The following is a 13,956-nucleotide window of genomic DNA, read 5'->3' as shown; positions in this document are numbered from 1 at the left end:
AGTATTTATATTAATAGTGAAGTGAACCTTGGAAAATATTTGGCCCATTACACAATGCAAACCAAGGGTTTCTCTTTTAAAGAAAGCTAGGAGGCAAGAACCAGATAAGCTTTGGTCGCTTCTGGCAGCCACCCCTGTATATTCTGTCTATTCACAGCTTTGTTACAAAACCTAAAGATTTTAAAACCAAATAAGGTCAAGCAGAGTGAATTGTACAGCATGCACTTCTCTGGAAAGTTAATGATGTACACACCAAAAGGCGTGTGTGGTGGTTTACTCTTTTAAAAGACATGGGGTTGCAACTTACAGAAGGTCCTGAAAAAAGTATTATGCTAAAAACTCAGCATATCAAAGTTAGCTTAGACTGAGCTTTATTTAAGCAGTTTCATTTGTTGAAACCTAAATGTCTCAAAGAAGACTTATCATTTAGTTTTAAATTTTAATTCTGCCTGGCAGTGGTGGCACATGCCTTTAAATCCTAGTACTCCAGAGGCAGATTCAGGGATCTCTGTAAGTTCAAGGCCAACCGGATCTACATAGTAATATCCTGGCTTAAAAATCTAATTCTGATCAAGTATTCTGTCTTGTTTTTTGAGAGGGATCTTGCTGTGTAGAGCAAGAAAACCCACGGTCTGCTTGTCGTAGAGTGTCCAATCGCATGTTCTTGGGAGGGGGCTGCAATGGAGGCTTTAAACCTAAGTTTTTGAGATCTTTTTAAATTTTATACACGTATGCAACTTAGCCTTGATTCTTTGATTTTTTTTATCCAAGGAAATAACACAGTGCAACTTTAAAAATCATAATTATCTGCCCTCCACCCTGACAAGGAATTTTAATAAAAGAAAAGAGAGGGATACTCAACAAAGCAGCTTTGTGAATAAATAAAACAACAAATATAAAATATACTTTTTACTTCAACTGTTCGATTTTACTCTTGGACTCTGTGTATAAGCTTTTCCTAGAAAAGGAACAAATTGGGACACAATAACTTTAAAAGGAAATTAAATTAGTAGGTCTGTTGAAAATTTAAACTTGTGTTGCAAGCTGATTGACACTGTCTTCAAATCATTTCTAATCTTTAAATTGATGGTTTTAATCCCTACATTAAAGTAGTTAATTCACTATTTAAAATAAGGCTAGTCTGAAAAGGAAATACTACTACAGAGGAACAACTTTCAAAAATAATTTTAATCTCCGGTTAGGGTAATGTAGTCAAGTTCTGAGACTAATGATGGAGTAACAGAGTTAACAGTTACGAACGCTCCAGGTATCTTTGAAGCTTTTACTGAGAACACCACAGAGAGGGCATGAAATGACAGGGACTCCATGGACATCTGGTAAAATGACTCTGTTGCTGCGTGGGTAAGGAGGACTCTGTGTCCACAGGCTTGAGACGTAAAGAAAAAGGCAAGGTGTGCTTTAACCTGGAGCTCCCTCTGAAAACAGAACAGGCTCTCGCAGCAGGCTACTGTGATTTCAACCAGCTAAACTCAGAGAAACGCTGGGGTGAATTAGTACTCCTTCCCAGGGCTGCTCTCTGCTCTTTGGCTGCCAGCTCCAGGCTTTACTCATCTTAGTATGGAATCTGTTTAACTACGCTTAGGAGCTGGACTACAGAGAACTGGCTAACACTCTGACAATACAGTTGTGTTACTGCTTTCAACACTGAAGTTATAATTAGAGTGATACTCTCAATAACACTACTATTAGAGTAGAGGATAAAGCAGATTAACTATTCTTTGTATACATAATTAAAAATTAGGACTACTTCAATACACTACATCTCTATCTACCATCTCTCTATCTTCATAATTAATTAATAAAAAATAATCAAATAATTTAAAAAATTCTATAAATTGTTAGGAATCCTGATATTCAATATTGTAGGATATGCCCCAGCCTAAACATTATGGAAATATAGGTAGAATAATCTTAAATTTAGGTAAGAAAAATTACCTACCTTTTCTCTATGTAAATGTAAAACAATGATATATTGTCATAACGGCTTTAAACAATGCATAATTATTTTAATTTGTTCTTTAAACCAAATGGAGAGTCAGCTGGTTCTTTTTGAGTCAGTTTATATTTTATATAAAGTATTATATTCTTCATATACAAATGGAAACAAAAGTTTTAAAATCCCAACAGAGTCCTTGCTCACAGTACTAATACTGTAGAACAAGCTGGTTCAAACCAAGTACGTTACTGCATTGGTGACAACTGATCTCCCCATTGGTGGGCACAGAAGACTGGACTAGGAGTAAAGAAACTAACTGAGAAGTCACAGTACGCACCATGTCCATTCTGAAGTTGATTATGGGTGTTGTGTGTCATGACTTTTAGATGCAAGGTTTTGGGAAGCTCAGCTGGCCTTGAAATTGTTCTGTAAGAGAGACTGGTCTCAAACCCCTGCTCTTTCCTGCTTTGTATCCAAGTATCACATGTGTGCTCTTTCATGCTAAGCTGGTATTGGTCTTTAAATGCTAGCTCACCAATTTACTGTCGACTGAACAGTACAGAGCCTTGGAACACAAGAATGAAGAGAAAATGCCATAGTTTGCAAAGACACGAGAGCTACATCCCAAAAAGGATCAAACTTAAGGATTGTCTATATTTATAATTTCATCACACATTCATATCCATGTGTGAACTAAGTCACTACCTTTATATTGGCTTGCTTACTTATTTATTTTTCTGTACCCTACATTCCCAGTGAAGAGTGCCTGGAGTATCTGATGAAAATATTACCTGATTATTTACTAAAGTAACAATGCCAAAGAAGTAACAGCAAGTGATTAAAGACACTGGAACTGGCACTTTAGTAGAGTACAGGAGAGATAGGCGAAAGATGCACTAGACCTGAGATCCCATGGAATTGGAATAAATTGGGTGGTTTTATACTTTCTATTCACTGTCAATTGTATATTAGATAATTTATGAGCTTCTTAAGGGCATCACAAAGGATTTAAGATAGTGGCTTTTGTTTAGCTACACATAAAATGTTTTAAGAGTGGGCAGCACTAAAATGAAGACAGTATTTCCTAATACACTTGGGTAAAGACTAGGTTCTGACTATACAGTTCTACACTTAGCTTAAAGAAACGCGTAGAAGCCTGTCACCAAGCAGTATTACAGTAGGAGTGAGAATATGATAATCAATTGGGATCAACTCAGTCATCAGAAATATATAGTTAAAGCCTATTTTAAGATGCCAGCTCTAACAGAGCATCCCAGTATCCTAAGTTTCTCTATGACTATCTATTGAAATTAACAAAACTCTTCCAGATCTGAAGAAGGAATTCTAGTGTTCAAAATAGGTCATTTAGGCAAAGGAGTTTGTGCTCTTGAGTGAAATTCAAATGGTTGCTTAGTAATTTTCTCCATGTCCTTATTAGCGAGCTTTATATTCTAGTACCTGTACAAATCTGTGAAATGATTTACAATCAAGTCCTATACCAATTACATCATTTTCAATGTTCAAATAATTCCATACCATTTTGGTAGCAAATATGCAGTGGAACGTGGAGTATGTGTTTAACTATTTTATTTTTTTAAAAAAAATCAGTGAATTTCACAACAGATACAATAAAATACAAATTAAAACTACATCTTCAAAAACCAGTTCTTGTGTTCGTTGAATTTTCTTAAATAAGAACACAAAAGACTTATTAAAGATCTTCTTCCCAAACTAGTACTTAGTATAGACTTCAGTCTTAAATTGATCAGTAAGTCAAATTCAAATACTACAAAGTAATTGAACTGTTTTAATATTGCACAGGAAAATTAAATGGGTGTTCTGTTCTACAGAATACTCACTCTAACATAACATAATAATGGGGAGTTTTGTAGACTCCTTTTCTGAACCAGTATTATTTCCTAGGCATGGAATAAAAGCAGATTAATTTTATAGTCTTGTCCTTTTCTTTCTTATTGAAGAGAAACCAAAGTTTGGTATATCTTAATTTTCCCCAAGACATTTAAAATATTGAAGGAAAAATTCATTAGTGATATAAACATTTTTAAACATAATGTCCTTTTAAAAGAATATTCATAACAAATCAAAAATACTAGTTGTGATAAAAAATGAACAGATGGGAAGGTGATGATATGATTACATTAATCTGAATGTGAAAATTCTACTGGGCCAGTTTTTATTTAGTTTCTAGTGACACTTTATAATGAGTTGTTAATGTAATGATAGTTCAAGCGTGTGTGCTCACACTACACTAGCCTAGAAATCAGAGTATCATGGTTCCAATCTTGCTGGTGATGTTTTTCTAGGTAAGGGACACAAGTCAGACAACTTGACTTTCCTCAAATGTGTGTCATGAGAGATCTGAACTAAAAATGCTTTAATAAATATGTAATTACAGCACATGTTTTAGGGTAAAATTTTTAAACTGATGATTTATAAGTAAAATTTTAAAATAAATTTCTTTCGTGTGATTTCTTATTCTTTCTAAAGACTATCACAGTTTACAAGTGAGAATATTAATTTTTAATATTTTACTAGAGAATACCACCATGTTATAATGAAAGATATATTCCTTTATTTTTTTTTCTTTCTTTTTTTTAGAAAAGATCTTACTATATAGCCTTGACTATCCTGAAACTCAGTATGTAGACCACCAGGTTGGTTTTGAATTCACAGAGATCCTCCTACCTCTGTCTCCCAAGTGCTGGGGCTAAAGGTGTGTGCCACCAATCCTGACATGAAAATTTTTGCTGTTGTTTGGTTTGTGGACAGTCTCAAGTAGCACAGGGTGGCCTCAAACTTTATATGTTAGGATGACCTTGAACTTGTGATCCACCTGCCTCTCACTGTGAACACTGGAATCACAGGTGCATGCCACCATGCGCTGCTCAACTTGAAACTTCATAAAAGATTAACTGTTATCCCTTTAAACACACAGACACAACCTCATTGTGTTGCATTTACCCACTCTTCCCTTCCTTGCCTCTTGTCATTTTTTTCCTACTTTTCTCAACCAAAAGCTTTGAGAAGATTTATATAAGACTCTCCCCGCCTCATCTGGCCTGCTTTTATGAAGTACTTGTAGCTCTCAATGCCTAGAAGCATATATTAAATTATCCACAGGCATTTTTTACCTCATCCCACAATTCAATATTTCTACCTACATACCCACCCTAACCATCTTTTTACAGAGATAAAACTAAAGATTGCAAGAGGATAGTAACCTCCCTGAACTAGAGAAATAACCCCTGTTGCAGAGACCTTTGATAGGCAAAGACTGGCCAGAAATAATATTTCACAGAGTTAACCAGAGTGAAAATGGTCCACCCTTATATAAATGTGTGAATGCTATTTTGTACTATAAGTTCCTAGGAAGCAAACTATATTACCTGCCCAATGGGTATGGTAAAATACGTATAGAAATATAAAAAGATTAAATTACTCAATGAAATCCTCCTATACCTTTTGAACCCTTATCATATTATTGCTATATTAAGAACTGTGGAAACTGATTCCCAAACTTCTTTTCTGACATGCTATTCAGATTTGAAGACTGGAAGTCAAGACCCAGGCTACTTTCTGCTTCCCAGCAATCCAATACTAGCAGAATTCTGAAAAGATAACTTCACATTGCCACCCCTGAATAAAAAGGAAAGAGAGTAGCTGTCAGGTAATATCAACATCAGATGCCACGGGCAGTCATCAGGTTATTCGTTGAGCTGCTTACCAGTGTGACTCCTTTTATGTACCATAAGCACATTGGGCCCAATGCAAACCATGCCACAGACGTCACATTTCAGTTTACCATTCGGAAGCCGGATTCCTCCCTCGCCTGGAAGATCCTGGACTTTCCTGTTGTCAGCCACCTCGCTGCTCTCAATTAGGGGTTCTTCTAGGCTGCTCCCCTCATCGTGGCCCCTGATCTCATCTTCGCGGCTCAGGGGTTTCCTGTCACACTCGTCATCACTCTGCATTTCTAGCTTTACGGAATTTGCTGCAAGTTAAAAGGAATTTAAGACACGTGTTAGGTGCTGCCACCTCCATTTCTCTCCTGCCCGCTGTCACTCTGTGGAATGAACGGGAAGGATATACTAAGTCATCCCATGCTCTTCCTGTGAGCCAGCCTTTGGTGAGAGGGAACACGGCTCTGGAGCCCTCTGGGTGAGAAAGGACCCCTCACTTCTGCAAACTCTTATTTCATTCGGCTATGCTGCTTTGACTAATTCTTGCCATTAGCGAGTTCTTGTATTTTTTTTAAAGTTCATCACTAAAGTTAATGAGAACGAAGAGCATGTGTGCAAGACTCAAGGTTAAGTATTGCTTAACCCACTAAGCCACACCTCATCCTGATTTAACAATCCTGTTCATGTCACATTGTCTGCTTCACATCAGTGTGCGTGTGTCAACCTGCTTCTGCACAGAGCAAGAGAAACAACTCGAGATCTTAATCCCACAAATGTCTGCCATATAGGAAGGCACATTGTCGAGGCCAATGTCCCCAAGTCAGACTAAACACAAACATTCAGTTGAGAGCCGTGTCAATGTGAGGTAAGGTGCATAAACCTTGCCATCTTAAATTACCCTGCTTTTGTTTCCTACATGCAGCAAAAAGAGGCCTCTACGGAACATTCTAGACTGCAAACCAAAGTGCTCGAACACTGATGTCTACAAACCAAAGAGCAGTGAATGACAGGAACGGCACGACATGCATGTACACACTTGCGACTGTTAAGAAGTGTAAGGCCTTCTGTCTGCTGGTTTGGGGTCATCCTGCAGAAAAGTTGTGCACAACCCTTGATCTAAATGGCTCAGTCCTTTGACAAAGTAGAGGCAGGCTTTGAATTAGCATCAGGTTTTTGTCCCACGATCTTCAAAGTTTCTCAGAACTCAAGAATCCATATTGAATCGATTTGATATCACAAGAGAGTTGCTTATTATCTGGAGAGAGGAAATGGATTCAGAGAGGCAAGCACGCACTTTTTACTGCAGTTGTCTGCCGGGCGAAGTTATGAACCCTGGATTCATGACTAGTGCTTATCAGGACTGGGTGCCATCACAATGACTTTCTCTGTCCTTCTCTGCAGAGCTCTCTTCTCTAATCAGAGGCAGTGAACTGCATACTGCCAGCGGCATAATCCTAAACTAATTACTTAACCTATGAATCTTACATCGTGCGTTTGAAAAGGGGAAAAAACTCAAATTGCTGACTAAGGTTCAGACAGAACCATTTGGTGAGAGTGGAGAGACTTACATTTTTAAATTGTTAGGCATCTTAAAGAGCTTAACATTTTCCCTGTCCTCCTCAAAATGGAGATGACAGTGTCCCCACTCTGTAGGGTTGTTCTGAGCTTTAAATGAGTAAACTCATTTAATGAATAAGCGTGCTTCTCTTTTTCTTCAGGCAATATGGTGCTATGATTACTTTGTAAAATTCTGGAAAAGATTAATTAACTTAAACCATGTAAACCGTTCTATAATCCACAAACGGAAAACCATTCATATGGAATCTATTAACTTAGAAAGTGATATGATCCTACTGGTTTCTGAGACTAGGAGAGGCAATATTCTACTCAACACTATGTCCCCAGCATGCCCACAGGCCTTGTGATATACAAGAGACGTTCACGCAGTGTTAACTCATGAGTTTTACGAAAATCATTCTGTGTCCCATTTCTCCAACCCTGTTTTATATGTTAGAGACTCCATGCCATTGTGAAGAAAGACAAAACAATATGAAGGATCAAATGTGAATATTAAGTCATTTTTAGCAAATGCGCGTAATCCCCCAGTCTGTCACTAAAGAAATCATGATCATATGCTCGCAATTAGAAGTCTATCTGAAGCCATTAAAAATGAAAAACAAGGGCTGGAGAGATGGCTCAGAGGTTAAGAGCATTGCCTGCTCTTCCAGAGGCCCTGAGTTCAATTCCCAGCAACCACATGGTGGCTCACAACCATCTGTAATGGGGTCTGGTGCCCTCTTCTGGACTGCAGGCATACACACAGACAGAATATTGTATACATAATAAATAAATAAATATTTAAAAAAGAAAAATAAATTTCATACCTAGACTATCAGCAAAGATTTATTATCGTCCCTTCTTTGTTGTTACTAAATATATAGATATTCACATAGAATGATCAGTGTGAAGTCTTGTATTTTTAGATGCATTTAAAATTATGAGTGAAGTTCATTGTTATAAATTTAAATGGTCTTTCTGAAAATGTTTATCAACATTATTTGCCCGTTTTCCTATCAGGTTGTCAAACTTTTCTCACTGAGTTTAAATTTCTTTATTCTGAAAACCAAAACCAAAAATTTTCTAGTATCTAAACTGATTTTAGGACTGATGTAACACCACAAGCAGAATACTCCACAACAACAATACAAGACAGTGTGCAGCCAACAGGGCGCATGTTGGAAATACTGTATTGAGTTATGTCTGTTTGGACCTCAGATCTCTTGCCAAGATACCTCATTATGTATATCAAACATTCCATGTCTGACAAAAAATACACTCTGTTAGGAACTCTTATGCCCAAATTTCTGCAATGCTTTTCCCATTACCCAGGAGCTTAGTCCTATACTGCTGGTGTATTTGCAAATATTCTGGCTTTCCATTTTATTCATGAAATAGTTACTGTTCGGTAAAGCATGTTTAACCAGCACAAAGTTTGCCGGAATTTCTCTGCAGAACTCAAGAAATATATTCCTGCATGTGGAGATTTTAAGCATAAAAGTAGAGACCTCTCAAATATTAAAATAAGACAGAATTATAAAAAACATGGCTTGATTTAAACATCAGAGTATTTTTTCCTTAGCGAGAAGACATTAAAATGAGGATATCCAAACCCAACAAGGGATATGGATAAAATGTCATTTAAGAAACTCTGTCTTAAATTGAGTTAACAAAACAAAACAAAACAAAACTCTATCAGGCCAGGCAATGATGGCGCATGTCTTTAATCCCAGGACTCAGGGAGGCTGAGGCAGGTGGATATCTTTGAGTTTGAGGCTAGCCTGATCTACAGAGAGATTTCCAGGACAGGTAAGGCTCTTACACAAAGAGACCCTGTCTTGAAAATCAAAACAAAGCAAACAATCAAACAAAACCACTGTCAGATTAAAATATACACATCAGGGTCTGCTCTCCCTAGAGAGTATACTGGATGCAAACACTGGGGAAAGGTTTATTTTTGCTGTAACTGAAACAGAAAAAAAGATAAACTTATAGTACAGATTTTTTATACCAATGCTATAATAAATCCTATTTGTCATGTGTAAATTTGTGTCCCATTGCTGTCCTTATACAGTAAATTAGTAAAATGCAACATATTTCAATATACTTATCATTGACTAACTTCACCTAAAATGGAAGTCCATTCACAACACCACCAACAAAAAATTTCCATCATAACTCATTTCTGACATCTGTGTCTAAAGGTAAACTGAAATTATATATTAAAGAAGCAGGAAATTAAACAGTCTTTAAATCCTAACCATTAAACAGAAGCCTTTCCTAGCTCTAAAATACTATGGCATGATTTATTTTCAATATAAGATGTTTCTAATTATAACAGCAATAATACTTTAAATATTTAATGATGAAATTCAAGTGTTAGGGAAAAAAGTAAAAGTTCAAATTTCCATAATAAGAAAAAATTGACTATCACTATTTAAAGCATAATGAGCCTAATATTACTATCAATCACTAAATATAATATTATTAATTTTTGTAATTAGAGTTTTACCCTTCACTGCATGGACTTATTTTGACAATGTGGTCTAGGAATATGTTCTCATAAACAGGCTAATTTCACTCTATATAAGGCTGAAGCCAATTTGATTTTAGAGTAAGTCTGATGTGTTCTTCCATACTGTGTAATTCAAAGCTATACAGAAGCTCGTTTGGAAAAACTGACTTCTCAATCAAACAATTTTATAAGCTTCTCCAGTAAGTATATTGGGGTATCTATACTCAGAAGCTGCACCATACTGGGCTAGCTACACTCAGAAGGTTCACAATACTGGGCTACCCACACTCAGAAGTTTCAAAAATCATCATTGTGTCTAGATGTATAGCAAGGAGTAGAGAGACATACTATAACTGCCTTTCATTCCTTAGTGAGACATTAAGGGGAACACTGAATGAAAGCTTATATACATGTAAATAGATATATATTATTATCTCTCTCACATACACACGGACACACACGCACACATAGAGACATGCACATAAGGTAGTGTACCTAAAAACAAACGTTAAAATAACATTAGTATTAACAGTTTCACAGCTATTAAGAAATTAATTCAGTTTTATGTATGTAAAAATGCAATTTTGCTTTACAATTATGATAAAATAAAGTAGATCATGTGACAAGCATAACTAGAAAGTAAAATGTGAGGTAATGTACCCACACATGAATGTAACACTCGCATGAGCCGTCTCCCTCACATAGCAGGAGACAAACACAGACTTTTCTTTAGAAGTTGGTTTTTTGTTTGATTTTTGAGGAATATCTTAAATTTGGGTGAATAGGGAAGGAGAGAGAAAGGAATTGGGGGAAGGGAAGAACATGATAAAAATATATTTAAATATTTTTAATTGAAATATTTTAAATATTAAAACGGTTTTAAATATAAATACTACTACTACTACTACTACTAATAATAATAATAATAATAATAATAATAATAGTCACAGACCAGGAGTCTAACCCAAGCCAAGTGCTGTTGAACATACTCAGAGACTTAGGTTAGGTCCCTAGCACAACTTTCTCAACAAGAAAGAGAAGAACATACTAAAACACCTGCTGCTGCTGCTGTTTCCATTGTGTTGAACACTTATTGGAGGTTGGTGATTAAAATAAAACAAAACCTATTTGCTTCATGAGAAATTCGCATTAACAAGGCAGTATGCTCATAAAAAGAGGTCATGAAGGAGCTCGTGCCTAAAAACAGTAAATATTCCACTAATATAATTTACTCACCCAACAAATTTACTGATGAAACAGTACAAAGGTTAAGGAGAGTTTCCTTTGGACATTTTGGATAAATTGGATATTTTATTATATATCCATAACTCAAATTTCACCCAAGCACCCATCTCTGCAAGATGGGAGACTCTGCAATCTCTGGTGATTGATTCCTTCAAGAAATATGAAATAAGTACATTTTTTAACAAGTAATTTTTTATATGCATGATGAAATATATGAAGCTAATTTTTAATTGTCAGAAATTAAGAGGATAAACTATACTCTCCATAAGACAGAATTTGGTTTTCAAAAATAATAGCATTAAATTTTAGTTGAAAAGTTGTAGAAATACAATAGTAACTAGAATAGGAAGTGTAATTATCAAAATATTTTGATCATATAAACTTTCTACAAATTAAAACTTTATTACTAATGTGACTGGATTCTACTAACCCACACGCAAATTAGTTAAGCTTTCTGGATGGGTAACAATCCAGGGGGCTTGTGATTTTGTTTCATTCACTTGCAATCATCTATAGATTAATCATGTAGAACATAGGATACGTTTTCCAGATTGTTTTCTGTCTAATTGTTGTGTGTGAAGGTCAGCGAACAACTCTGAGCTTAGTTCAGCTGGTACCAGATACCTTTTGAGATAGGTTCTGTTTTTTCTGAGACAGGGTCTCTCACTAGCCTGGAGACTTACCAAGGACACTGGCTAGCTGACCTGCAACTCTCGGGGATCCACCTATATTTGCTTCTTATCCTTGGGATTACACCCCAGGACTCCACATCTGGTTTTTGACTTAAGTTCTGTACATCGAACTCAGGTTCTCATTCTTATATGACAAGCTCATTACTATCTCCCCAGCGCTAAATTTAACACAAAATAATTCAATGGAAGCAAATACTAAGGGAGTTCAAGTAATGTTGGCTTCGTGTGAAAAAGAAAAGGAGACTAGAATGTCATTCTTCCCAAATTAAAGCAGTTATCATGTGTGAGTCTATTTTTAGATACCCGGTTTCTGCTGTGTAAGACTTCAAGTGGGCACTTAAGGGATTTTAAAACTCAGAAACAATTTCTCTCAGTTACATGAAATGGTGTTAAACACACTAATTGATTCAATACTTCTATCTAATCATCTGCTGAAGCTGAATCTATACCAATATAACTTTCTTTTAAACGTTAGAAAAAGACACACTAAACTTGATTAAATCTATGTTGCTACTCCAACAGCTGTTTCAATAAAGTGTTAGTGAACCAAAATAACTTCAAAATTATGGAAAGCACAATTATTTACCAAAACCTACCAACAGGCCAAAGGAAACAGAAATGATCATAGTCAGAGTTATCTTAACGTCTATACAATCATTTTTAACTATTCAGTAATTTCAAAGGATATGAAAACTTTAATCCTGTTGAGTGTGAGTAAGTGATGGATAAATCTTGCAAAGCAGCTTCCTCACAAAATCTTTCATGTATTTTTTTATGAACGGTTGGACAAGTCCAGACACTGGTGTCACCAACAACAGCTGAGCGGTTTGTGGGGAGCACTCTGAGACTGTTCTTCACAACACCCTGAAATGTTCCGTGTGTGTGTGTGTGTGTGTGTGTGTGTGTGTACACACGCATGTGCGTGCATGCCTGTGCATTTGTGTGGGGGCTACCAACCTGAGTGCACTCTTCAGTCGCTTTTTACCTTAATTTTGAGACAGGGTCTCTCACCGAGTCTGAAGTTCACCCTTTCAGCTCTGCTGGCTGGCTAGCTAAAGAGCTCCACTGATCACCTGTTTTCATGCCCCCCCCACCCCACCCCTGCACTGGGGTTGCAGATATGTGTCCCCAGGCCTGACTTCTGCTGGAGATCCCCACTTGTGTGTGTCCTTAGGACAATGCTTCAGGCACTTAAGAAGCAATGCCATCTCCCCGGCCTTCTCCATCCAAATAAGTGCACCACTAAGGCCAAATCTGTTGTTACCATTTTCAGGAAAGTGTTCAGGCCGCGAAGTTTGTTTTCAGTGAAACTAATGTTAGCCTGACACTTTGGCGATTTCATTAATGTATAAGCTTTATTTTACAATGCCTAACATTACAGTCACCAAAGGAAATATAGTGTAAATTCAGAGATGCAACAGGGCTATCCTTACATGATCTCACATACTCTAGCCACTTACTAAATATTTTGTTAAACTGTTGCTGCTAACTTAGGCATTTTATTCTACTTCTTAAGTTACTGAAAACTTGCAAAAATTAATCACACCTGAGAAACGTATAGAGCTAGGTTTCAAGCACAAAACATCATTGGTATCACTGTAGGACAAGGGACAGTTAGCAAGCTACTAAGAGATTTAATAGTGACAACCACGAAAGTGTATTTCAGCTTCACATTACAGATGAAGATGCGGGTGGAACGACATGACTGAGTGGCACAGCTATTCAGAACCGGCTAATGCCGGGACCCAGCACTCACTGAGTACAGAACTCTTGCTGTATTGTTTGTTCATCGTTAGCAGGACAGTGACTTGTAATTAGTGAATAGCAAAAGAAATGCCAATTCATTAGGAAATGATGACTAAGCACAGTGCGTACATATATAATTCCACGTCTAATATGGGGGATTAGTTTGCCAGTTTGGAGTAAAGAAAAAAATGTGTGAGAGTCTGTTTGGAAAAAAAGAGCCGCTCGTACTGCCAAATTTTCTGAGCATGGATTTCATCTCATGTAAGAGCAACTGACTTTGAACTGGTATTTGGCAATCATGTGTTTAACATAACTATGGGAGGCTTCAAAACAAATTACATTGGGAAATAATTTTAATAAGAGGAGAACAAAATTCTTAACCTAACTTCTGTATGAAGGAAAATCATTACTATACAAACCAGTCCAGTGGGCAAGTTCCCAAAGAGAACCACAGCACAGGATCACCAGAGGCCACTAAGGACATGTAACCAGGTCAGAAGGCAGCAAGGAATGGAGCGGGGGTGTCTAGTATGGAGCAGTTCC

General features: G+C 36.7%; 1 protein-coding gene across 1 annotated transcript in view; it reads right to left on the bottom strand.

Annotated features, from left to right (window-relative positions):
* Ikzf2 (IKAROS family zinc finger 2) overlaps positions 1-13,956 on the bottom strand; it is a 140,658-nt gene that overhangs the window by 37,864 nt on the left and 88,838 nt on the right. Inside the window, exon 4 of the mRNA XM_038339811.1 lies at positions 5,703-5,969. Coding sequence (XP_038195739.1) covers positions 5,703-5,969 — 267 coding nt within the window. The remainder of the gene's footprint in view (positions 1-5,702; positions 5,970-13,956) is intronic.

This window comes from Arvicola amphibius, chromosome 8 (genome assembly GCF_903992535.2).
Source record: "Arvicola amphibius chromosome 8, mArvAmp1.2, whole genome shotgun sequence".
NCBI lineage: Eukaryota > Metazoa > Chordata > Mammalia > Rodentia > Cricetidae > Arvicola > Arvicola amphibius.
The sequence above is the reverse complement of the archived record's forward strand: the minus strand, read 5'-3'. Positions and strand labels throughout refer to the sequence as shown.